Below are 24,318 nucleotides of genomic sequence, written 5' to 3' on the forward strand. Positions count from 1 at the left end.
GAGCATTTTTAAGGCAAAAGATGCAAAAGATCTATGCAAGTTATTACAGTAATTACAGTTTATTCTAATAGTTTTTTTGTTCACAATCATTCTTTGTTTTAATGTTTCTATTGTTGTACTTGTATCTTAAACATCTGAAACCATAATTTGTATTTTGGTGTGTTTTTCAAGTGATGAGAGTATGATGACAATAGATGAAAAACAGGTTGGAACCTAATGTTGTATGGTATGTTTTAGGCTTGTACTGTTGTGACTTGGGGTGTGAAGTATTATAGTTTAACTAATTTGTGACAAACAGTAGTGTCATATATTCTCTGTCAGAAATAAAGGGTTTTTAACATGGTAAGCACTTGAACACTGTTTTTGGACGTCAAATCAAAGTTTACTAGAAACAAAGATATCTGGTATCCAACTTGGGGATGAGTATTTACCCCAGAGAGAAGAAAGAGACCGCAAGGCAAGTAAAGGCACCTGTGGTCTAAGGAGGAACCAAAAACAGGGTTGAGAAGGTCTGCTCACGAGTCCTGCCATGTGTGTCTTAACTGAAGAGAGATGCAGAAAGACAGACAGAGAGAGAGAGAGGGAGAGAGAAAGAGAGAGACAGAGAGAGAGAGAGGGAGAGAGAAAGAGAGACAGAGAGAGAGAGAGAGAGAGAGAGAAAGAGAGACAGAGAGAGAGAGAGAGAGAGAGAGAGAGAGAGAGAGAAAGACAAAAAGACATAGAGCAAGCAAGATAACATAGAGGTCTTAAAAAAGTTTACTTTTAATAAATCCACCCCAAACGGAGCCCTTTCGGCAGTGGACAAACACCTGACACATTTTAAACACATTTTAAATTGTTTACTCTAATAATTATGATCAATTTTCTCAGAGAACTAATGTTTTTTTAATGTGATCATTTCTCTTGTGAAATGATTTTCAGCGAGGCTCTGGACCAGACCAGCCTTCCAGCTCTTTGCAGACTGGGGCAGTGTTATTGTTGTGGCCTGTCTGTTGGTGTTTCCACTTTTCTCCCACAGTAGCGTGACTCAGACCCTGGGTCAGATCAAAGCCTGTTTGTGCGGGTGGAGGGAGGCAGTTTCTGGTTGGCTTAAAGTCCATCACAATGGTGAAACCCCGCCCCTCCCCTCCGGCCCTGCATGATGTGGAGGAACGTGGTGTGTGTGTGTGGGGGGGGAGGGGGGGATGGGCCTTTATTCGTCCGCCTCAGGAAATACTCACCCATTGCCAAATTCTTGGCATCTGTACGGGAACAGACACGAGGTGTGGAGTTTGGGGAATGAACAAATAAAGTTGTAGCCAATTACTGTAGCCTCTGATCCAAACTAAAAAATACCCCAAAGCAAACAAAACAGATGCAGCCATGGCTGCTGGGATTTGGAGTCCTTTGTGGGTGCATAAGGGGTTTATGGGAAATCCTGTTTTTTTAAAGTCCTGTCAAATGTATACATGTGTAAGAGCAAGGTAAGATGCAAAAGCATGCCTAAAGTAGTCTCTTAGAAGCAAGTTAAAGAAAAATAAAAGAATACATAGAAAAATATCTTTATTTCCATCAATCTGGGCAACAGAGAAGGACTATCAGTGGCAGTAAGCATCAACCAGGGTGGTGTGAGACAATGTGAAGTTATTTTAGCGCATTCCTATTGACTTCCACATTCACGCAGAACTGGTCTTATCAACGCTCCGCAGTCTCGCCGATCAGGTCGGTATGTATTACAGAACACGGATGTGGCAGCAACGGAGCTGGAATGACCGAGTCCTTCGCCCCAGAAAGATAAACAGGGAAATTTCCTATCTTTATTTCCTGATGACTTTAGGAAGTATCAGCAGTTGGCCCTAAATATGGAAGTTTGGGAATAAGTAAAGTGCCCGGAAAGATACCAGACGTGATGCATTTGGATCTGTTAGATCGACTACAATTGTAGCCAATAAATGTTAAAGCACACACATAACTTTTGAAATTCAAGATACTAATATTTTCCCCCATGTTAGTGCATTAACGCACCCCCTAAAAAAAATGTTAAAATTCACATTTCACAATAGCCCTTACAAAACACTTCTTGAGATCAAGGACATTTGGGATTGCGACTGGTCAAATACCTTAAAAGATTAATGTTTGGTTCAGATCTGATGCTTCTAAACCAGCTCTCAGGAGCCCACAGAAATACTCGAGTGCAGAGCACTCGTCATGCCCTACTACTGATGTGTCTCACATTTCGGTATGACACAAGAGTTGAGTTTAAGGCTAATGCTCAACAAGCCTAAGTTTCTGGAGGGTTATGGGGAATGACGCTTAGCCGAACGCTCACGAGGACAGAATGGACTGATTTGAATGCAGTCAGAGGTGATCTCCGAGTGCTTCAGAAGAAGGTCAACAAGGTCACCTTCTCTGTTTCATTTTCAAAAAATACCAAACTATGTATTACTGAATTATTATTTTTTTTCTTAAGTGCAGTTTTCACAAGAGCTTAACTGGAGCACAACTGGAAAGTTCTGCAAAATGTTTCTTCTTGTGTGGGAAAATAAGAAAATAAGAAAATAACAAACTCTCTCTCTCTCTCTCTCTCTCTCTCTCTCTCTCTCTCTCTCTCTCATACACACACATACACACACACACGCACGTGCAGACACGTGCACGCACATTATTCTGTACAATTAATCCTTAATCTCACACCACCTCCTGTCCTCAGCTCAAGTTAAGCCCCACCCCTTGACCTAGGAAATGAAATGAATGGATTGTGCAAACGTCTTTCTCCCTAATTTGGGAATTTCAGAATCGCAGCAGCAGAGGTCGCGACCCTCCAACACGTACCACACCGTATAAAGAGCTAGGCCCGCTAACGTATTGATCTGTCCTGTGTTGCGGGCCGTGGCTGGCTACACCATGGTGAAGGCTGACCTCTCCGCTGTCGTGAGATTCGTGTTCATCGAGATCCACAGGTCCTCCTCCTTCTGCCTGCCATTTTTCTTCTTCTTCTTCTGCTTGCTTTCTGCCGGGCTCCTGGCGATGGTGGCCCTGTCTCCATGGCGACAGCACAAGCATCCGCAGCAGCAGTGGCAACACACGAGCAGGACGGCGGTGAAGACGAGCAGCGGCAGAGTGAGCAGCACAACCAGACACACGGTGTTGTGCACACCCTCGGCATGCTTGTCGAGGACCAGCTCCCATAGCCCTGTGAAAAACCTCATCATCTGCTCCATCATTTCTCAACGTCCAGAGCTCCTCGACACCCTCAGGAGCTCAGCCGCACATTAAAATGCCCTTTGTAGTAAACGGTCAGTTTGAGGAACAGAAAACCACAGGGCTTTGATTAGAAGCGCAGATGAGAACGTGTTCCTAGAAGATTGCTTTCAGGGGATTGCGACTTCACTTCATGCAAGCACGTGTAATCGCGGTACACGTAGATTTGGTAGAAGTTTCAACCCCGAGGAAACACCGGAGCTGCTGGATGGAGAACAAGGAGCTCCTCAGAGCTCACGGGCTCTGCTTTGGTCCAAAAGTGCTTCGGCTGTCAAGAAGGCTCGACCCGGCGTACTGTAGAAGCCTAGGACCTGCACGTGGTGCTTGTGTTCTCGTGCTGCGGGTCCCGCATCACTGTCCTGAAGGTTCCCACTCTATTTTTGTCCCTTCTGCTTTGATTCTCACAGAAGTGATAGAATGGGGACATTCCTGCAGAGAGAGATAGACAGACAGACAGAGAGAGAGAGAACATAGAGAGAGAGAGAAAGAAAGAAGGACAGAGAGCGAGAGTGGGAGAGAGAAAGAGGGGGGGGATGAGAGCGCACACGATGAGGTGAGGCACCCACAGTCCTCCTGCATCTGTTAAGAGTTTTGTTCAGTTTATCATCAGGAGTCCTGACTCTGCACTCCTGAGGATGGAGAGCACTCCCAAAATATGGCACGCACGCAGAAAGAAACAAGTCTGAAGTGAAAGCAAAGCATGACATGTCATGGGTGTTTCCTAGAGGGAAGAGATCGTAAGAGGTCATATTTTCCTATAAAGTCAGATTTTGTTTAACTGACGTGCTCCAGTATGTGTGTAGTAGTACGTTTTTCGCTCGTTCAAGATGCCGAGGAGTAATTCTTACAACATGCTTAATCAGTGTGAATCGAGCAAACCCACATCCTGTCTTCACAACAGGAAGTCACACTGTTTCAGAGTATGTCTTGAAGCTTTAGGCATGTAGCAGGATATACAACCACTTTTAAACAAATCAAGTTAACCATAACGTTGACTTTTACAATTTTATTAGTTTTATAATCTATTTTTCCGTTTGATACTGTAGATAAAGATAATTCACAACGAGTATGTGTTTATGTTTAGAATGTAGGGAGTGTTATATTTCAACCATAAAATCGGTATTATTAAATACATTACTAATTAATGAACAATAAATGATTAAATCTCAATTTGCCCAGCGTTTAAAGTTTCAAAACTCAAATGTTTCATGTGTAATGGAACTCGACTTGGGTAACAGAGACATGTTTCCACTTGTCAGCCATACAGAACCTTATTTTCATGTAGAAAATCCACAAGCCTCCAACTGCTCTACTGTGATATTTATCCGAACACCATGAGGTTTCTGTGTCAGAGCATTCCTTTTTGTCACAATGCTCATCTGAGCTTCTCCAAGAGGGTAAACAGGAAAACTGCCTGAATGGAACACAAAGTCATGGGGGCTTAGGAATTCACTTTCAACATCAGCCACGTACGTGCTGTGCTCCTGAAATAATTTCAAGCATGTCAGTTTGTGTTTGTAGAATTCCTCTGTCCTGTGCCTCTCAGCCAGCACGCCGATGAGATTAAAGGTGATCCTACGAAAAAAAACAAAAAACCCACCCCCCTGTTCCGGTTCATCTCACTTTCTTAGGCACTGAATGAATCAAATTGATCTGATCTGTCCATCTCATCTAATACATCTCACCGATAACGGCTGAGGCTGATAGGCTGGCGGTGTTTCAGGAGAGCCACATGAGAGAGAACATTACCCAGAACTCTTATAGTCCCTCTCAGTGCCTGACAGAGAACCACGCCAAGTGTTGCAGGATCAGTCCTTGCCACCCTTTAAAATCATCAGCCAGTATTAAACCTGTTAAGGTAATGTTTACGAAATGGAAAAGGGCCAGTAAGTAGTTTTAAAACTATACCTAGGCTTCCATCTCCAGAGGCCTGTTATCATGTGTATCTCGCGATAATGAATAAAATTAATTTGTGATTATTTGCTTGTGTTAATCGTCTTCTTCACTGTTTATTCGCTATCAAGCATTGTTTATTTTTTATGTCACACTGTTTAGTTTAAGACTTTTGCCTTTTCATGGAATGGCACCATCTCCTCAGAAAGAGGAGAACTCCAGCACAACTCCGGTAGCGATAACTGCAAACATCACACGTGGTATGATGTACGCATCTCTACATATCTTCTGATATTTTTTCTTTGCCAGTCATCTCCCAGTTTCTACAAACGTTGGAAAGCCCTGGCAGGTTTCTGACCACATTCACAGATAAGTCCCCACGTAAAGCGTAACATCAGTAACATCACTGCAGTCCCATAGAACATTAAAAGACAGCTGCACAGTGCGAACCACTGCTGTTCCATATCAGCCATGTAACAATTCCCAGGATGCTTTGCCCTTACCCGCTCCATACACAGACCATCTAGAAGTCTCTAGTCTCGCCACGTATGCCTCTGAGCTCCGTGAACGGCCACTCGATGCTGCAACAGTCTCCTTTCCTCTCCAGCTGACCACCACCTGTTGTACGTTCTCCACCCGACCTCCACGCAGGCCACGTCTCGCGCAGGACAGACGGAGCCACGCTGCGCGCTCTTCTCTGGCTAGGCCGGGGCGTGAGGGAAAGAACTCGCGGTCTGCTCACTCTGCCCTGTTCACTTGCATTCTTCTGGGCACACGACACGCTCGACTTCCCTATGACGCAACAGACGAGGAGGGGGCGAAGAGGGGACTGGGAGGTGACAAAACCCCAAAAAAATGTAACAAGGAAATGAAGCAGAAAAGATGCTGAGTTGCTGTGTGTGGCCTGTCAAACCGATTCCTACAGCCTCAAAATAATTAGCTGAAAATACTTTCAATAAGCCTGTTGAACTACACTAACCATTGCGAACCCTGCAGGGAGCTACAGTAATGTGTGCCTCTCAAAACTATGCCCAATATCGGGCCATAATGAATAAAATATCTATTACCAAAGGTTGTGGTTGTGACAGGTTATCAGTTTTGACTTCTCTATGAGCTGAGTGATTGTTTAATCCTACTGGCAGCGACATTCGACTCTCCTGTTTCCCACTACACAGAATAATTTTTCAATTACCTATTTCTAGACTGACTTTGAAAAAGACATTTCTCATTTCCTTTTATTACTTCATGTTGCAATAAGCCTCTATGTTCGGCCGAAGAGCAACGTCCGCCTTCAGGGTGTTCCCGTCGCACACGTCTTGTGGATCTTGCCTGTTAGCAGGTGTACGTTTTTCAGTTTGTACCACTCTGGGGCATAAAAATGAACTGGAAATAACCTAGTTCAGGATGCACAGATGTAGAACCAAAAGCGTTTGGTGGTGTGTCACCAGGATGTGGCTCTCTGACAACACACCATGTGAAGCTAGAAGCCACAGCCTAACAAACAAGCCACACTTTCATTACTGTGAGACACCTCAGTCTCTATCTCATAAATTTCCACCAACACGCAGTCTTGAGCAAGTGAAACCTTTATTACGATACTGGGACGAATTCAACTTTTTGGATCTAGGTGTGTGGGACCAGACATCCAGACCACACCGACCCTTCTCCGCTTGCACAAATCTCACCCTTGTCCCCACAAAGCTGTAGCGTAAACACCAGATACCTTTGCTGTGGTAAAACGGGGCAAACCGGGCCCAAGGCGCTGCTCACCACGCCAGCCCCTTCGGTGTGGCGCTGATGGGATCCGGCAGGAAGCTGTTTCAAAGGCATCGCGCACATCCCCGTACGTGAGCGCCTCGCTCTTAATGAAGAATCACACGCTCCGACGGAGCCTTAGGATAAACCAAAAATAGCACAGACCTTAGCTAGGCAGCGGCCAACACCAAGCAGGCCATGACTCAGGCTGAGGAAATGTTTCAGCCCTGCGCTATGAAAACATAAGGGAACGGGGCAAACACTGGGCGCGACCCTAAATGGGCCTCTCTGAGCGCGGTACTGGGGCCGAGGAGAGACCGAAAAACCTACATACATCTCATAGGCGTCTTTCTGTCTTTCTTTGCTTCTCCCTCCCTCCTCTGTTCTATGTTTAAAATATGAGGCATGTTTAAGTTAAAAAAAAATCTGCATACTGCTAGCAGGCTTCCTGTTTCTCTGTTTAGATTCTTAGCTCATTGGTTTGGAACCTTACATCCATGCGAGACTGCGAGGCCATGAGAAAAGATGCATTCTAACAAGCTACCAAACATGCACGCCATTCCTTACCTGTGGCAGTCTGCAAATACAAAACCATTCTAGAACATCAAGCCTTTTCACTTTATAATAATATAATAATAATAATCTGTGGGACACGTTTTAATACTATACTGATAATAATCTGTGGGACTTGTGTTAATATTATACTGATAATACTAACAATACTAATTAATACTAACAATCGAATCACTGAAAGATTCTAGAGGTCTCATATTTCTCATTTGTGAAATCTCCATGAAACATGGACACGTTAAACATGTTTACCGTAGTTTGGCACACACATAAATCACGTTAAAGTCGACGTTTGGTGTGTGTATGTGTGTGTGTTTGAGGAGGGACAGGCCTGTTCTAAGATGCTAATGTTTTAATCTCGTTTCCCTGATTGGTTTACAGATTTGCATGTCAAATCCTACGCGTCTTACATATCGAGATGGCATGCGTGGCCCTTCCCATATTGTGAGAGAACGAGACAGAGAGGAGAAAAAGAGAAGGCACTCCATAAAAGGATGGAGGGCTGTTCACATTTATGACTTATTATGGAGTGCCCAGTTGTTGGGGGAGATGCCGTGTGCGTCTACCGGGTGCCGCAAGCTGAGACATGTCCAGTGTGGGATGGTTTCTAGAAAACTGTTGCCTGAGAAAACTGATTTCAGCGTGACTGGAGAGCTCTGAATAGCTCCATTTCTACAAAGAACCCGCATGCTTCCAGTCACTGGATAATGGTTGCCCCCCCCCCCCCCCCAGGTGTGCAACGTTCCCGCCCCACACACACACCGTGCTCAAAGATGCGTGACCGTTCCAGGGAGCAGTTTTCAATGTTGCTGAATTTCCATTCTACCTTAAAGCAATTAACAGCATCATTTTCCCATCTCTTACTTAAGCACCCCGAAATGACTGACAAGGGGCAGCGCCATCATTTCGGCGTGAAGTAAAAGTCATTCTTTTTCTTCACACCTTCCTGGGCCTGATTTTTATCCACCTTTAAGGGGTTATTCTTTTCATTTTTGTTATACTGGGCCCTGCTTTCCAGCCAAGGAAGGCTGCCGTGCCAGACGTTCACTGGCGTGTAGTAAATATGTTCCTTTAAATGGGCAGCGCTGTCAGTGAGCTAAATGGAGTGAGGAAACAAAGCACCCAAAGTTTAACGCCTTTGTGTCACCGCGTGTTATATCAGAATTCCAGAAACGCCTTTCCAAAGTTATATCCTAATAACAAACCACGGTTGGAGAGGCAGTGTTGTAAATGTGGCAACAGTTCTCTGATACATTTAGTAGTTGAACTGCCCACATATAAGTGAGCAAAAAATGGAACTGACCTACAGGCAATTACTCAATGTAAGAATCACCAACTTTCCATTAAGTAAGCTTGCAGTGGTCACCTTGAAAGTTGAAGTGATGCACTAGAGCAATCCTACCTTCCGAAGTAGACAGACTGCAGTCACCACCGTCCAATGTCCTTCTGGTATCTCACACGTTACTCTCCTGCTGCCTTTCTCTGCTGGTCTGGTCTCTGTGCTGCCTGATAGAGGGTTTCCCTGCAGGCAGCTGTCCTGTCTCAGCCTGCAGAGTCAGGAGTGATTAGCTCTCTGCGCTCAGCCACTTGCGAAGACTTCGGGAGAGGGGGTGGCCTTCTCTGCCATCTCGCGCCTTACTCACTCAGTGCGGAGCTCACCAGAGCAGCGTTCAGAGTGACGGCGTCTCCCGTCGGGGGGCACGTCTGGCCTCCTGGAGGAATTCGGAGCAAGGGGTCTGTGGAAGCCAGGTGGCAGCGTGCCCTCTTTAAGCGCTTTGTGTAAATACTCGGGGCAGAGCTGTAATCTCCGGCTCTATCAGGGTCAAATAGCCTGGGCAGCCTCTTCAGGAGTCCTGCCTGCTGGCCATGAAACGTTTTTGGCCTATATTTCTTTCTTTTGCCTTAGCAAATGTGAATGAAAGGACTGCATACAACCATAACAGTGTATTTTTGCTCTTCATGCTTTAACCTTCAAACAAGTCTTTAAAGTTGCACCCACCCCACAGACCTGTAAAGATGAAAGAAGAGAGACTACTTTGGCCCAACTAGCCGTAACTAATTTTCTGCAGGCGAACTGGGTTCTGCCAGATGCCAGATATTAATAACAAAGTTAAAAGCCTTTGAGGGAGGAGTCTCCTTTCAAAAGCTGAACTACATCTGTCATGGTGGTCACGTGGCCTTTGTATCAGTATGTACACATATGGTGTAAAGTCTGGAGTTATTCTGATCTGTTGTGTTGTTAGGGTTGGTGTTATTGTGTTCTGGTGTGTTGGTTGTGTTGGTGTTATTGTGTTCTGTGTGTTGTTAGTGTTGGTGTTATTGTGTTCTGGTGTGTTAGTGTTGGTGTTATTGTGTTCTGTGTATTGTAAGGGTTGGTGTTATTGTGTTCTGGTGTGTTAGTGTTGGTGTTATTGTGTTCTGGTGTATTAGTGTTGGTGTTATTGTGTTCTGGTGTATTAGTGTTGGTGTTATTGTGTTCTGCTGTGTTAGTGTTGGTGTTATTGTGTTCTGTGTGCTGTTAGTGTTGGTGTTATTGTGTTCTGGTGTATTAGTGTTGGTGTTATTGTGTTCTGCTGTGTTAGTGTTGGTGTTATTGTGTTCTGGTGTGTTAGTGTTGGTGTTATTGTGTTCTGCTGTGTTAGTGTTGGTGTTATTGTGTTCTGTGTGCTGTTAGTGTTGGTGTTATTGTGTTCTGGTGTGTTAGTGTTGGTGTTATTGTGTTCTGGTGTGTTAGTGTTGGTGTTATTGTGTTCTGGTGTATTAGTGTTGGTGTTATTGTGTTCTGTGTGCTGTTAGTGTTGGTGTTGTTGTGTTCTGGTGTGTTAGTGTTGGTGTTATTGTGTTCTGGTGTGTTAGTGTTGGTGTTATTGTGTTCTGGTGTATTAGTGTTGGTGTTATTGTGTTCTGTGTGCTGTTAGTGTTGGTGTTGTTGTGTTCTGGTGTGTTAGTGTTGGTGTTATTGTGTTCTGGTGTATTAGTGTTGGTGTTATTGTGTTCTGTGTGCTGTTAGTGTTGGTGTTATTGTGTTCTGCTGTGTTAGTGTTGGTGTTATTGTGTTCTGGTGTGTTAGTGTTGGTGTTATTGTGTTCTGTGTGTTAGTGTTGGTGTTATTGTGTTCTGTGTGTTGTAAGGGTTATTGCGATATTGTTCAGAGCTGCTGAGAGCTGCTTCAGGCTGGCACTCTTTCCAGGGCTGTCTCACACACACACACACACACACACACACACACACACACACACACACACACACACACACACCTCTCTCTGCCACTCATGTCCTACCTCTACTTGCCTTTTACGTTGTTATTACACACACCGTGTGCCGGCGTGGATGCCCAGGGCTGACTCAATTCGATTTGCCAGGTTTCAGCGGGAGCTGCGGTCGCCGATCCACCTGCTCCTTTAACCCCGCTCCCTGCGCCGACCACCTGGGCCGCCAGGTCTGCGGGTCGGAAAGACAAAGCCACCTGGGAGTAGCAAACTCCTGGCAAAATCTAAACGAATCCCGCGTTAAAAAAAAAAAAAGCTTGAAAGGGTCTCTGTTTCAACTGCATGAAAGAAGAAAGAAGGATAAAAGAATATAAAAATATTTGTGTTTAAGATTTTATTTTGAAATTTCTTTGAGGTTCAGTGATCTTGTAAAGATTTAAATATCACACAGCTCTCTCTGTTCTGCTGCAAGATATGCATATGAAAAATGACCAAAAATAAAACAGAAAACCACAATTGTATTTAGAATATTTTATTAATGAGTAGAAAATGTATTAAAAAAGGAACTATACAGCAAATTTTAAGTCAAACTAGAGCTAATTTGATCTGTCACATTAATATCCAACATTATCTGACAGAATGAATTCAGTTTATTATCAAGATACATGTTCCCAAGATCCACCTTTTCCCTACATGTTGTGTGTCGCCATGGCAATGCAATATCCTCTCAGCAAACACTTGGACTCATGGAGGGAAAGGGGACACACTCCAGCCTGTGCAGAGTGTTGCACAGACCTGTTCCGTCAGACATCTCTCAGGTTAGTAACACAACAGGAGAATCCGCTAGGGAGCACCAAACACGGAAGTGTCTATTAAAATGCAATGACACTAGGAATAAAGACAGAGTCAATTTCTAATTCTGCGTGGGACTCGGAATCCCAAGTGCTCTGGGTGACTCCCATCTTAGTGTGTTGCTGTCGTATGTCTATGGCCATTAGCCAATAGATGGGAGGCGTTTGAAAATGCTGTGGAGCCTGAACAGCGTTTGGCCTATGGTTGGTAATGGAATAATGGAAGAGAAATCTACTTCTCACTCTCTCTCTCTCTCTCTCTCTCTCTCTCTCTCTCGCTCTCTCTCTGCGCCAAAACCCCCAGTTCGGCTGCTTCCTTCTCTTCAAAATAAATTTCAAACCCTCTTAAAGAAAGTCTGGAAAGCAGAGTAGAGGAGCTTGGAAAACAGAAACCCTGTTCTCACTCAAACTTACTTTCTCCTTCTCCAACCACAGATGGAGAAAACGATGCAACTTCCTCTAAAGGGCTGTGTGTCAGCGTTATTAGGAGGGCGGGCCAGATGGGCCAGCTGTTCTCTGATTGGTTGTCTACATAATCACTTATTTTGCTTGTAATGTGCTTTCCTCTTTCTGATTGTGAATTTCCACGCTGCGTTTATTGTGCTGTCGTCGAACGCACATTTCTGCGCTCATCCGCTCTACCCAGGGTGGAGCGTTTTATTGGGTCGGCAGGCTGCCATGTCCGAGGTGGTTAAGACATCACACTACAGCCAATTAGAGGACAGCCATTAAGAGTGGAGCACGTCACTGTGACAGCAGTCAGCGACAGCAGAGGAAACAGGAGACACATGAGCCGAATCTGACAGTCCTGCCTAATTTACATCAGGACAGTTGCTGTTAAAAGAGTGCATGATGTCACATTTTGGCCCTGTGTCTATGCTAGAGAGCATGGAAAATATTTAACAATTATTTTAGCAAAAGGAACAGCTTGGGGAGTGAAGTTCACTCCGAATTTAGGACTACACTGATTTTCAACAAATGTTCCGAGTCTGTCACAGCCATTAGGGAAGATACACAGGGTTAAACATCATTAATCATTAATCACGGTTACGGAAATCGATAACGCTAAAGACATTAAAGGTGCGCTAAGTAAAACTCTTCATTACTTTAAGAAAGGTCGCCATTAATGTAGGTAGGGAATGTCATGTGATGAAATATTTATATATTTTTTACACTCATCCCTTACTGGTGGCTGCATCCGATTCTATTGTGTCATGGCCAATAGCAGCTGGCTGAGGCCTATGTGTCCAACATTTGGCACGTTTGCACAAGTGGGATTACATATGAAGCACATGCAGTTTCACTGCTAAGTGAACTCGTGTGGAGTTTCACACAGTCTCTATTTCAGATTTCAACACCACTGGTGTGTTTGTTTCTTGGTGGGAAAACAGGAAGATTACATAGAGTGTTGAAGTGGCACAAGAAGCCCACTGATGGATGTTTTGATCCAAAATTCAGCATGACAAATCAAATAAATACATAAATAATTACATGTAGAGCATAGATTTGAGCAGAGCTCATTATGTGGGTTTAGGGTTTGTTGAAGGTATATTTATATTTGCCTGTAACAGACCCTCCAATTCTTAATTTGGTTGAAAATCAAACATTTTGACTTTTTTAAATCCTTCAGAATGCTCACATTCAAATATCAAACATGCAATTGTTTTCTGAGAGGCTTATAAAGTAAACAAAATGTATGTATTACTATTTGAATTTGAACTTTTGATTAACGCTGGGGTTGGGACACACCTGAGCGATTTAGAAAGGATTTTACAGAAATATTACTATGTGAAAGTGGAAACTGGGGACATGTAAGTTGCATGTCTCCTCATTTCTTTGCCCCAAGAAACATATTTGAAAACATTCCATTATGCACACATGTTTCATTCTGACTTATAAATGGGTACCATATATGACATATTCCATTGCAACAATACACTGCAGTGCACAGTTGTACATTTTTGGGGACAAATGGGGACAAAATGTATTTTTATTTTTATGAGGGATTAATCTTATATTTGCCTAGTAGTTTTGCCTAATAGACTAATTCCAAATGTGGGGTCTTTTAGCCTGGTGAAAGTTAAGGGGTGACCAGAAATATACATGTGAACCTTAAATATTACATTGTTCATGTAAGAGTTACATTTTTTTAGTTTAACCACTAATACGACACTGTTTCTGTTATAAACACAAGCCTATAGATGGTTTGGGAAAAAACAACAACAATTTTTTAAGAGTTAAAAGGTTATGTTTTATACAAAACGTATGGTGGTGATGTTAGTGTAATTACTGTATACTCAAAAAACCTGAATACACTAAAATGTTATTCATTTTAGAAGATGTACATTTAAGAGAAATGCCTCATCATGAGTAAATTTTGATCAATTCGGTATGCGACTGACACCCAAGCAGCTACTGGATGACCTTAGTGTGTAAATATTTGAGATATCCGTCAGTCTGAAGCCACTGCGCAGCGAGACAGCTCGGAACATGTCTCACAGCCCTGACAAATTATTAACAAAGAGGCGGCAGTGGGGTACAGACTGCCCCCGTGAGGTTTCCAGGGTCAGAATCAAGAGTGTTTGACCCATTAGCGAGTAGCATGACAGGAACCATTCTACATACCGCATACTAACCACAAATCATGAAGCTCAAGGGAGGATCAGGAAAACACTAGTTTCAAATACAGCACAGTAATCTGTCGGAAAACGAGAAACGGAATTTACAGTAACGGGAGAGTAATATTGACAATGTTTTAAACATTCTTCACAAATGTGCACATACACATGGGCACGCATTCAAAGAGGGTGTTTGCCAGATTGTCTGGGGTTCCTAATGGGTTGCAATAATGGCACCACATTGTCCAAAGCACAGAGCTGCAAGATTTGAATTAATGTTGAAATCCAAAATAAAGATCAGCGTGTCCGTCGGCTGCAGGTGTTTCCCCTTCATAAATCTTTGGTTTTCAAAAATACCATCAATGTATCAAAAGATGAGTTTGTTATATGTATTTCCACCTGTGGTGCATTTGGACTCAATAAGAAAATGGGTTGCCTTAACTGTATTAATTAGATGTGTGTGTAATGAAAAAGAACGATCTTTTAATTAGGAAGTAAAAGGTAAATTATTGTATTTACATCGCAGACGGCAGAGTAAACTGAAAGAAGTTGAGCAAAAATAATTTTCTGATTGAAAATGAAATAGGCTACAAGTTTTGCACTTAAATCATTCAACTTGAGTCATTTTTTACAATCATTCAACTTGAGTCATTTTACAGTGTTTTTCATTGTTTAGAAAAATAAATGTTTTTTGTTGTGTTGCGCATTCCTGTTCTTTTAAAATCTTCTTTCTCAGAGGGGTGAAATAAGACTCTCTAAGACGTGAGGTCTCTTACGTGACCCTTAAAGGTATGATCGGTTCTGCACGCCTCTTGCTGTAAGCACGCTGCACTTTTTTTTTTTCTTTTACATCTTCCTGTACTGGACCACAAGAGTTACACAGAAGGGAAACATCTTACAATTCAAAGGGTTCATGGTCTGCACTCGACGCTCCTTAAGGAGGGCTGCCGTGGCGCTGGAGGGTTGGAATGAGCCGCGCGGCACGGCGTTCCTCTTCCCCACTGCAGCCGCTCCGAGCGTGGGAGGGCCGATTAACGGAGAACGTGCCTCCTTCGCTTGCTGACGACGCTGCGATAATTAAAGGGCCTCGTCTTCATCTCCACGAACGGGATGGAGAACTCATGACCTTTCCATTTATGCCAGTTGATACCCTAAATAAAAATGCAATCGATGTGAAAAAAACTAAAGTTAGAACTCACCATTAAGCAATGTTATATACAGATAGTAAAACCACTAAATACAGTACAAGGTATTGGCTACTGCAGTATCCATATTGCAGAAGGGCCCTGTATGCAAATATACAACATTGTTATCATTTTGTTTATCATCGTCTTGTATCTTGAACTCAAATATTACTGGTGAATGTTCTGGGTTTTTTCTTTGTATGCATTAAAAATAAACATATTTTTAGTCAGAATATTTTCAGAAAATCTAGAACCACTAAGTGACATCATGTGTTAACCAATGTGTCTGAATGACTGTACTCGCGGTCTCCCTTAATGGTGTACAGTTTTCAAAAGAAAAACAGAAGAACCCAAAAAAAGAAGCCAAGCATAAGATCACAGTTAAAGCGGAACAAAAGACATGGCGTGTTGCAATGATGAACACTCCGGCCTGTATAGTGAGGATGTGAAACGTTCACCCTGTAAGCGCACAGCTTGTGTGCGGTTATCTCTGAGACATCATAGCTGCAACATCAGAGGTATGACTCACCCACAGAGGTTGAAACACAGAGACACTTGCCACCCAGTATTATGAGGAATGAAGGAACAAGGCTTCTGTGCCACACTGTGCATGTAAATATGCTTGTGTGTGCATTATAGCATACTTCTTTATTTTACTGTCTTTAGGAAGGAGGTGCAACATTTCCCTAAAGTAACTTCCTTCTGAATAACTTATCATCTGGCTGAATGATCAGTTTCCAACACATAAACACTAAAGATAGTACAGAGCACTGATGCACACTTCCGCATGCAGTATGCAGTAAATGTGGTAAAACCTCCTGTGGGTTTGGCTAATGTACGGTAATTTCCTGACTGGATGCTAGGCATTGTACGCTTCGTGGTTTGTGTAACCTAATATCTGATATCAGAGTTTTTTTCACACTCTTTTCTCACTATTCCCATAAATGTACTATTTAGGTTGAAAGCTATCTGATGAGAAGAAGCATGTTCCTGAAATGACAATGCAAATGCATGTGATTCATGAAATGTAGTGAATAAAGTGACTAAGTAATTGACTAACTAATACAGGGGAGTGTGAGTAATAAAAACACCTCCGGAAGTTATGATGGAAGCCCATTTTTCACCCCTGTGAGTTCTTCCGTAATCATTTGTTTAAGTCTAAAACCAGGGTTGGGGGGTGCGTGGGGGTCGTGGTAGGCAGGCTGCAACTCCGAAGCTCACCTGGCTGTGTCTGGACTCGCCATATTTCCCATTGAGGTTAGCTCTGTGGCAGTTCTTATACCACCAAGCTCCTTTGTAGGAGAGGGCGCAGTTAGTCACGGCGATGTCGTTGTCCCTGTCTTTGGTGGAGAAGGGCCGACCCTGGTGGTAACTCAGAGAGTCGCCTGGTGCAGTGAGAGAGAACCACGAGGACATTGCACAGGTGCCTTACTGGACTTCTCCTTTGCAGAGCGTACTGACAGAAGAACACCTCCAAACCATCTGACCAGCTCAGTCCTAAATCAGCATCCACTCACCTGCGGTACCATTGTACTCTCCTATCCTCAGTTTGTAGAAGCTTTTAGCGTCTCCGATGGAGAATCTGTCATAGGTCGCGTAGACGGACTCCTGGCCATCTCTCATGTCGATGCGGAGCTCGTAGCGGCCCTGGGCTGTGATCTTCTGAATGTTGTCCAAACCTGCACAGACAGACAGGATCACACAGTGTGATGGACCATCCCAGGACCTTCTTGCATGCTGTTTTGGAAAGTAGCCCTGGGGGACCTCCACTACCGCTGTTCATTCTCATTTACTGGCGCAGCCTTCAGCGCAACTGCCCCAAGCTGTGAACTGGGATATCACAGAAACACGAGTTGTCTGGGGATCTCCTGCGGGACTGGGTTCAGAAACAATGCAGCATTTGCAGCAAGTAGCGTATCCCTGCTTTCTGGCCAGAAGCATTAAGGAAAAGGTTCACTCTCCTCATATATAGCACACACACAGATAAGAGTTTGTAGTTTACCGTCAGTGGACTGTGTTGGACCAGGCAGTTCCTCTCTCTCTCTCTCTCTCTCTCTCTCTCTCTCTCTCTCTCTCTATGGAGTTCACCCGCCAGGATGATAAGGAAGAGGGGCATAAAACATTCTGCCTGCGCACCAAAGATAAGCCAATTTCCCAAATGCGAAGTGAAATGTCTCATGGTGGCCATTAGACAAGAGGCGATTAGACAGGAGATGATTCTAGCAGAAGAGCAGTCTCCATCAAGCTCTGGACTGCACCTCAGAAACACCAACACAGTCTCCATCAAGCTCTGGACTGAACATCAGAAACACCAACACAGTCTCCATCAACTCACACACCACACCTTCAGGTTAACTAGGGCAGGCTTTTTTGAGGGGGGGGCATATCACTTCAGTGGAGAATAGCTGCACAAACAACCAATCAAACAGCATCACATATTGTGTCATGCTATACAAAAACTGCCAGTCAACTTGGAATTTACTTGATTAAATATGTGCAGATGAATCATTCAGGGTTCGTATCACTTTGTTCTCATTACACACCACCTGCTGCGTTACTGTGCATCGTTTTATTATTGCCATGCTCCTGTGCCTTCACAGTACTCAAGGAGAAAATTAAAACGTGCAATCATAACCTCCTACTGCAAACGACACTTTCCCTTGTACCGCACCAGCAGGTTTGAACCGTGCATCTGAAAAGCAGAATGCATGATAGTCATACTAACACCGGGCATTTCAAGCCAAACCTGGAAATAGCGTCTTGGAGGACGGATTATAAGCTGTTAATACACAGACATCTGCACTTTCCATCTTTGACTGCAGCAAGATGCCTTGGTCCTGACTCATGTGGGCCTTCTCAATCTGAGAATGACCCCTAGTCCGTTTTGACAACCACGTGAGACGTCATAATGGTGTCTCACTGCCTCGAGGACATGAAAAACACCCCCTATCCATTCTGTGCCGCTAAGTAATGGGCTAAAGCTGTAGGAACTACAAAACTACAATTCTCATCTACGGCAGCATTGTCTCCTGGCATCTTTCTCGTGGCTGTTAAGTCCCGGTCAACGGCTGGATAGGGACCGCCCGGGATGACGGAGAGGTGAACACAGGGGTCTGTCATTGCCTCCCGGCGCCGTCCGATGCCGCTGACACCTTAATGGAACCCTGCCAGGCAGTTTTTGCGTGTGGTGATGAACGGCCCAAATATCGCAGCCAAAACAGTGGGAGGAAGTTCATGGACTGTAATACAGACAAAAGCTTTACGGCATGCTTGTCACCTTCAGTGAGACTACAGAGCCCTGAATTGGGCTGTGTGAGAAACAAAGGGACAATCTGACGCTAGAATCTGCTTTTAGTAGTTACATTTAGAAGGGGAAGAAGTGGCTTTAACAATGACAGTCTGCATGAAAGACTCGTGAATCTCACCTAAGACAGAGATATGGTGAATGCAGCAATGATAAGAAGAAGAAAAACAGCATTTCTATGTGACAGAACAGAAGAAACCCGTACATGACAGTATATAACCTGTACATGACAGTATATAACCTGTACATGACAGTATATAACCTGCACATGACAGTATATAACCTGTACATGACAGTATATAACCTGTACATAACAGTGATTAATCTGTATATAATAGCTGGGAACAGTCATGAGCAATCCTTTAAATGTTTTTTTCAGACTAAAAATACCTATGCATTTATCCAAATGTTTACAGGGGGATTAGTCATATTGTTTTCTATTTATCTTTCAGCAAGACAATGCAGTAAAATGTGAGGTTTGCAAAAAAATCCCAATTCCCCCCTGAATTTTAATGAATATAATTATCGTTTTATAATGAGATTTGCAAAGAATATTCATGCAGCCGAAAAAAAGGGCCAAGGGCTCAATTGTTCTCTGTCAAATTGGATTTTTGATGATGACAATTACTGATTTAAATTGAATCTGAAAGTCATCATTACATACTATGAAGTTACTGTGGTATGAAGGTGCACACACCAACACAATAAGCAGGTGTGTGCACATAGACAGATAAGCAGAGAAAATGAGAAACCCCAGACATTTTCTGAAAAAATAGACAAGCAGGATAAAGAAGAATGGAAACTGAACTCTGAAACTTCTCAGTCTCATTCCTGGAAAGTTTGTGATCTGAATTTGCTTTCATATGCACATTCAAAATGTCTGGCCCGAAAAAGGCTTGTTACGTTCTAGAAGCCTGTAGCAGGATCCTGGGTGATGTGACAGAGGGCCTGAAGTGTACGAAGCTTCTGCCTGCTGAAAATATGACAGCGAATGAGAGGAAAAGGGGATGTGAGGATGAGAGGAATCGACACCGTGTCCTGAGAAATCTATGAAATTCCCTCTTTCCCGGTGCTAACACATTTTCTCAATGCACATATCCATATGGAAAAGTGCTTGGCACATGGCCACCACACCTTTGGCCACGCTGCCCTCACATCGGAGAATCCGAGCTTCTCTCACCTAGCCAGAATTCATCCTCCAAATTCCCGAAGCCAGTCCTGTAGTCGCTCCACTTCCTGGAGAAATCCGTCAGGCCGTTCTGCCGACGCTGGAACACCTAAAGTGGAGGCGGGCGGTCAGTCCGATATTACACACCCAGGCACTATGGAATTCCCCTATAGCCTGCCAGCTCACAGTGGTGGAACAGAACAGGAGTGATCCTTGCTGAAATCCATTAAATGTGGTAATGAATTCTGCACAGACTGGATACTTTTCAAGAGATGACTTACCCACCATGATGTCTAAAATGTCTAACAAGCTCTAATCTTAACCTTAACCCTAACCTTGCTTTTAATTCTAATAATGTTTCAATTTGTTTCACAGCTCTAAAAAGGACACAGTGTCTGCACTGCAAAGGGGGTCTTGGGGGGATACATTTATACAGCCTGCCATTTGAAAATACCACAATCACAGAATTAACATTAAAATCCCAGAAGGCTCCTGCTGTGCCACTGCTGCACGGCATTGTGCGTACTTCGTCTGCGAAAAGCAGAGTGTGAAGTGCTCGGTGTGGGGTGGGAGGGTGCAGACTCACGATCCATCCACCGCCGTCCGTGAGCATGTCGCAGTACACCTGCATGCCCTGGCTGGGGTCACGATTGATGTAGATGGTGTAGACGCTACTCAGAAGCTCGCCGTTGAGCAGGTGCTGCGCGCAGTTCTGCGGCATGGAGAATAGCCGCTGCCCTGGAACACAAGAGCCATGAGGGCCAGGAGTGAACTACAGCACAATCATGCTGAATGAACTACAGCACAGACACGCTGAGTGAACTACAGCACAGTCACGCTGAGTGAACTACAACAAAATCACGCTGAGTGAAGTACAGCACAGTCATGCTGAGTGAACTACAACAAAATCACGCTGAGTAAAGTATAGCACAATCACACTGAGTGAACTACAGCACAGTCACGCTGAGTGAACTACAGCACAGTCACGCTGAGTGAACTACAGCACAGTCACATTGAGTGGACTACAGCACAGTCACACTGAGTGAACTACAGCACAGTCACACTGAGTGAACTACAGCACAGTCACACTGAGTGAACTACAGCACAGTCACATTGAGTGAACTACAGCACAGTCACGCTGAGTGAACTACAGCACAGTCATGCTGAGTGAACTACAGCACAGTCACTATGAGTGGAGTACAGCACAGTCACATTGTGTGGAGTACAGCACAGTCACATTGAGTGAACTACAGCACAGTCACATTGAGTGGAGTACAGCACAGTCACATTGAGTGAACTACAGCACAGTCACATTGAGTGGAGTACAGCACAGTCACATTGAGTGAACTACAGCACAGTCACATTGAGTGGAGTACAGCACAGTCACATTGAGTGAACTACAGCACAGTCACATTGAGTGAACTACAGCACAGTCACGCTGAGTGAACTACAGCACAGTCATGCTGAGTGAACTACAGCACAGTCACTATGAGTGGAGTACAGCACAGTCACATTGTGTGGAGTACAGCACAGTCACATTGAGTGAACTACAGCACAGTCACATTGAGTGGAGTACAGCACAGTCACATTGAGTGAACTACAGCACAGTCACATTGAGTGGAGTACAGCACAGTCACATTGAGTGAACTACAGCACAGTCACATTGAGTGGAGTACAGCACAGTCACATTGAGTGAACTACAGCACAGTCACATTGAGTGAACTACAGCACAGTCACATTGAGTGAACTACAGCACAGTCACGCTGAGTGAACTACAGCACAGTCATGCTGAGTGAACTACAGCACAGTCACTATGAGTGGAGTACAGCACAGTCACATTGTGTGGAGTACAGCACAGTCACATTGAGTGAACTACAGCACAGTCACATTGAGTGAACTACAGCACAGTCACATTGAGTGGAGTACAGCACAGTCACATTGAGTGAACTACAGCACAGTCACATTGAGTGGAGTACAGCACAGTCACATTGAGTGAACTACAGCACAGTCACAGTGGTTTGACTACAACACGAGATAATGAGAGATGAGGAAAACAAAGCAAACTGTCATGAGTCAGAATGAAGACTCTGGGCAACAAGAGAGAATCAAGGACCCAAAATATCCAAACTAAAGGCAGATAATTCCTTCCCTGCAGTTTGAGCACTGCAGGAATAAAATGTTTTGCATGCCCTGAAGTCGGTACCCCAGGACACAGAAACATAAACACTGAAGAAGTCAGTGCATTTTATCACGTCTTCCCTCAGAAGCCGTACGCTTCATCCGGTCCATAATGCTTTGCCAAAAGGGCAAACATGGCGTACTGGTAGTGAAGGAGGTGGAGACGATGGCACTGGTCTCCAGTCCTCTGGCGGCCTGCAGTCGCACAGTGTACACGGTTGTCTCAGCGAGGCCCTCCAGACGGATCCAGGTGTCTTCAGCATCCAGGATGAGCTCCTGGAAACAGAGCAAACTCAGAGCCAAACACTCCACAGCAAGGCGACATGCACTGGCCTTGCATGCTCACTTGAGTTCTAACTCACCTAAGCAGGAGGGTGGGGGCGGGGCGAGGCAAGAGGTTATGAGGCAAAGGGGCTGATCGCTGTAGCTGCAGGGTAGGATATATTGCCCGTGCACAATGGAGGGGCATTTGCTCAGGCTGCGCTTGGCAAACACTCGCACGCTCACGGTGAGCATTAGCTTCGTGTGGTATTGTGTAGTAGTGTGCAGAATTGTGTGGTGGTGTGTGATAGTGTGCAGTAGCATGTGGTAGTGTGTGGTGGTGCGTGGTAGTGTGTGGTGGTGTGTGGTGGTATGTGGTAATGTGTGATGGTGTGTGGTGGTGTGCAGTAGTGTACGGTGGTGTGTGGTAGGGCGTAGTTGTGTACGGTAGTGTGTGGTGCTGTGTGGTAGGGTGTGGTAGTGTGCAGTAGTGTATGGTTGTGTGTGGTTGTGTGGTAGTGTGCAGTGGTGTGTGGTTGTGCACGGTAGTGTGTGGTTGTGTGCAGTAGTGTGTGGTAATGTGTGGTGGTGTGTGGTAGTGTGTGGTGGTATGTGGTAATGTGTGATGGTGTGTGGTGATGTGCAGTAGTGTACGATGGTGTGTGGTAGGGCGTAGTTGTGTACGGTAGTGTGTGGTGCTGTGTGGTAGGGTGTGGTTGTGTGTGGTAGTGTGCGGTAGTGTGTGGTGGTGTGTGGCAGGGTGTGGTTGTGTGTGGTAGTGTGTGGTGGTGTGTGGCAGGGTGTGGTTGTGTGTGGTAGTGTGCAGTAGTGTATGGTGGTGTGTGGTAGTGTGTAGTGGTGTGTGGTTGTGCACGGTAGTGTGTGGTAGTGTGTGGTAGTGTGTGGTGGTGTGCAGTAGTATGTGGTAGTGTGTGGTAGCGTTTGGTTGTGTGTGGTAGTGTGTGGTTGTGTGCGATAGTGTGTGGTGGTGTGCGGTGGTGTGTGGTGGTGTGTTTTTGTGCAGTTCTGTGTTGTCACCCCGTGTGTGAGTGGCAGCTGTGAAGGACTTCTCGGGGGAGGAAGGAGTTTATCGGACGCAACGCTGCCAGGAAAAAGGGGCTTCTATTTTAGTCACTGACAGCTCCGTTGGCCTCTTTTGTTTGTGACAAACTCACTTTTATCACGCCAATCTGCAGCCGTGCAAACTGCCATTTTCTCCCATCAATTTTTATTTTCCATTTCATTCTTTTTTTGCGGGGGTGGGCATTGGCAGCGTTATAAAAATCAAAACAACAATGGAAACAATTCTTCATCGGGTTCTCAAGGAGTCAAAGACCGTGTCATATATCACCTGACCTTGTGAATGAAATATTTACCTTCTTTAGGGAAAAAAAACAAAGACTCAGAATAAAAGCAATCAGACGATATTGAATCTGGAAAGCGATTTAGGAGAACGTATGTCCTGCCCAAGTACCACGACCGCCTGTTATACAGCTCTGTCACTCTGTACATCATCTCACCAAATCCTGCTGAACGGTAAATCTACACAAACCACCTGCTCTGTCACAAATAGCTCCATTGTGTTGGGGTGCATGTGTATTTCATAGCTGTACAATCCCAGAATGTGACTTATCTGTTGGCAAGCTTTAACGCGTACATCACTGCCCAGGTTATGACGATCCGCTGACCAGACGTCATTTGGACGGGGGGGCTCATTCCCTCCATGGCAGAGACAGACAGCCACAGAAAGGTGTTTCCCATGTCATCTGGAGACTGTGGCTTCAGTCCCCGATGGTGCCATAGCCATTTGTGGCCAGGAGTTTGAAACAGAAATGCTGGCTGTGTTTTCAGTGAAGGAGGGGTGGGCAGATCTCGCCTGTCAATCACAGGCCTCTGTGAGCTCGCATCTTTCAGAAGGGCGCTGGGTGCTGTTACGCTACCCGCAACGTGATGGCTTGCGGAGGTGCCGGTACGAGCTGCACGCTCGGCTGTTATGTGATGGGGAAAAATATTTCACGGTTGGAAACTGGCTACAACTAAAACAGAGAGAAGAAACAGAGGGAAAAGTCCAATACAGAGAGCGCGTG

At 44.6% G+C, this 24,318-nt stretch overlaps 2 protein-coding genes across 5 annotated transcripts in view; both read right to left on the bottom strand.

Moving 5' to 3' along the window:
- Nucleotides 1-1,525: 1,525 nt before the first annotated feature.
- LOC113578219 (uncharacterized protein KIAA0040) lies at nt 1,526-9,033 on the bottom strand. 3 transcript variants are annotated; one of them, XM_027011349.2, is made up of 2 exons: nt 8,861-9,033; nt 1,526-3,669 (listed from the first exon to the last, which is right to left on the bottom strand). In XM_027011349.2, the coding sequence occupies exon 2, from the start codon at nt 3,201-3,203 to the stop codon at nt 2,877-2,879; it is 327 nt and encodes a 108-aa protein (XP_026867150.2). In that variant the 5' UTR covers nt 3,204-3,669; nt 8,861-9,033; the 3' UTR covers nt 1,526-2,876. The 3 variants fall into 3 exon arrangements, with proteins under 3 accessions (XP_026867150.2, XP_026867148.2, XP_035392430.1); XM_027011347.2 differs by lacking the exon at nt 8,861-9,033 and adding an exon at nt 6,857-6,879; XM_035536537.1 differs by lacking the exon at nt 8,861-9,033 and adding an exon at nt 5,637-5,896.
- A 2,150-nt stretch (nt 9,034-11,183) lies between these two features.
- tnr (tenascin R (restrictin, janusin)) overlaps nt 11,184-24,318 on the bottom strand; it is a 110,833-nt gene continuing 97,698 nt past the window's right edge. For both annotated transcript variants that reach the window (XM_035536376.1, XM_027011367.2), the window contains 6 exons: nt 22,114-22,246; nt 20,379-20,530; nt 19,805-19,901; nt 16,838-16,999; nt 16,542-16,705; nt 11,184-15,287 (listed from right to left, as the gene is read on the bottom strand). In XM_035536376.1, coding sequence (XP_035392269.1) covers nt 15,168-15,287; nt 16,542-16,705; nt 16,838-16,999; nt 19,805-19,901; nt 20,379-20,530; nt 22,114-22,246 — 828 coding nt within the window. In that variant the 3' untranslated portion in view covers nt 11,184-15,167. The remainder of the gene's footprint in view (nt 15,288-16,541; nt 16,706-16,837; nt 17,000-19,804; nt 19,902-20,378; nt 20,531-22,113; nt 22,247-24,318) is intronic.

Source organism: Electrophorus electricus, chromosome 18 (assembly GCF_013358815.1).
Source record: "Electrophorus electricus isolate fEleEle1 chromosome 18, fEleEle1.pri, whole genome shotgun sequence".
In the NCBI taxonomy this organism is placed as follows: domain Eukaryota; kingdom Metazoa; phylum Chordata; class Actinopteri; order Gymnotiformes; family Gymnotidae; genus Electrophorus; species Electrophorus electricus.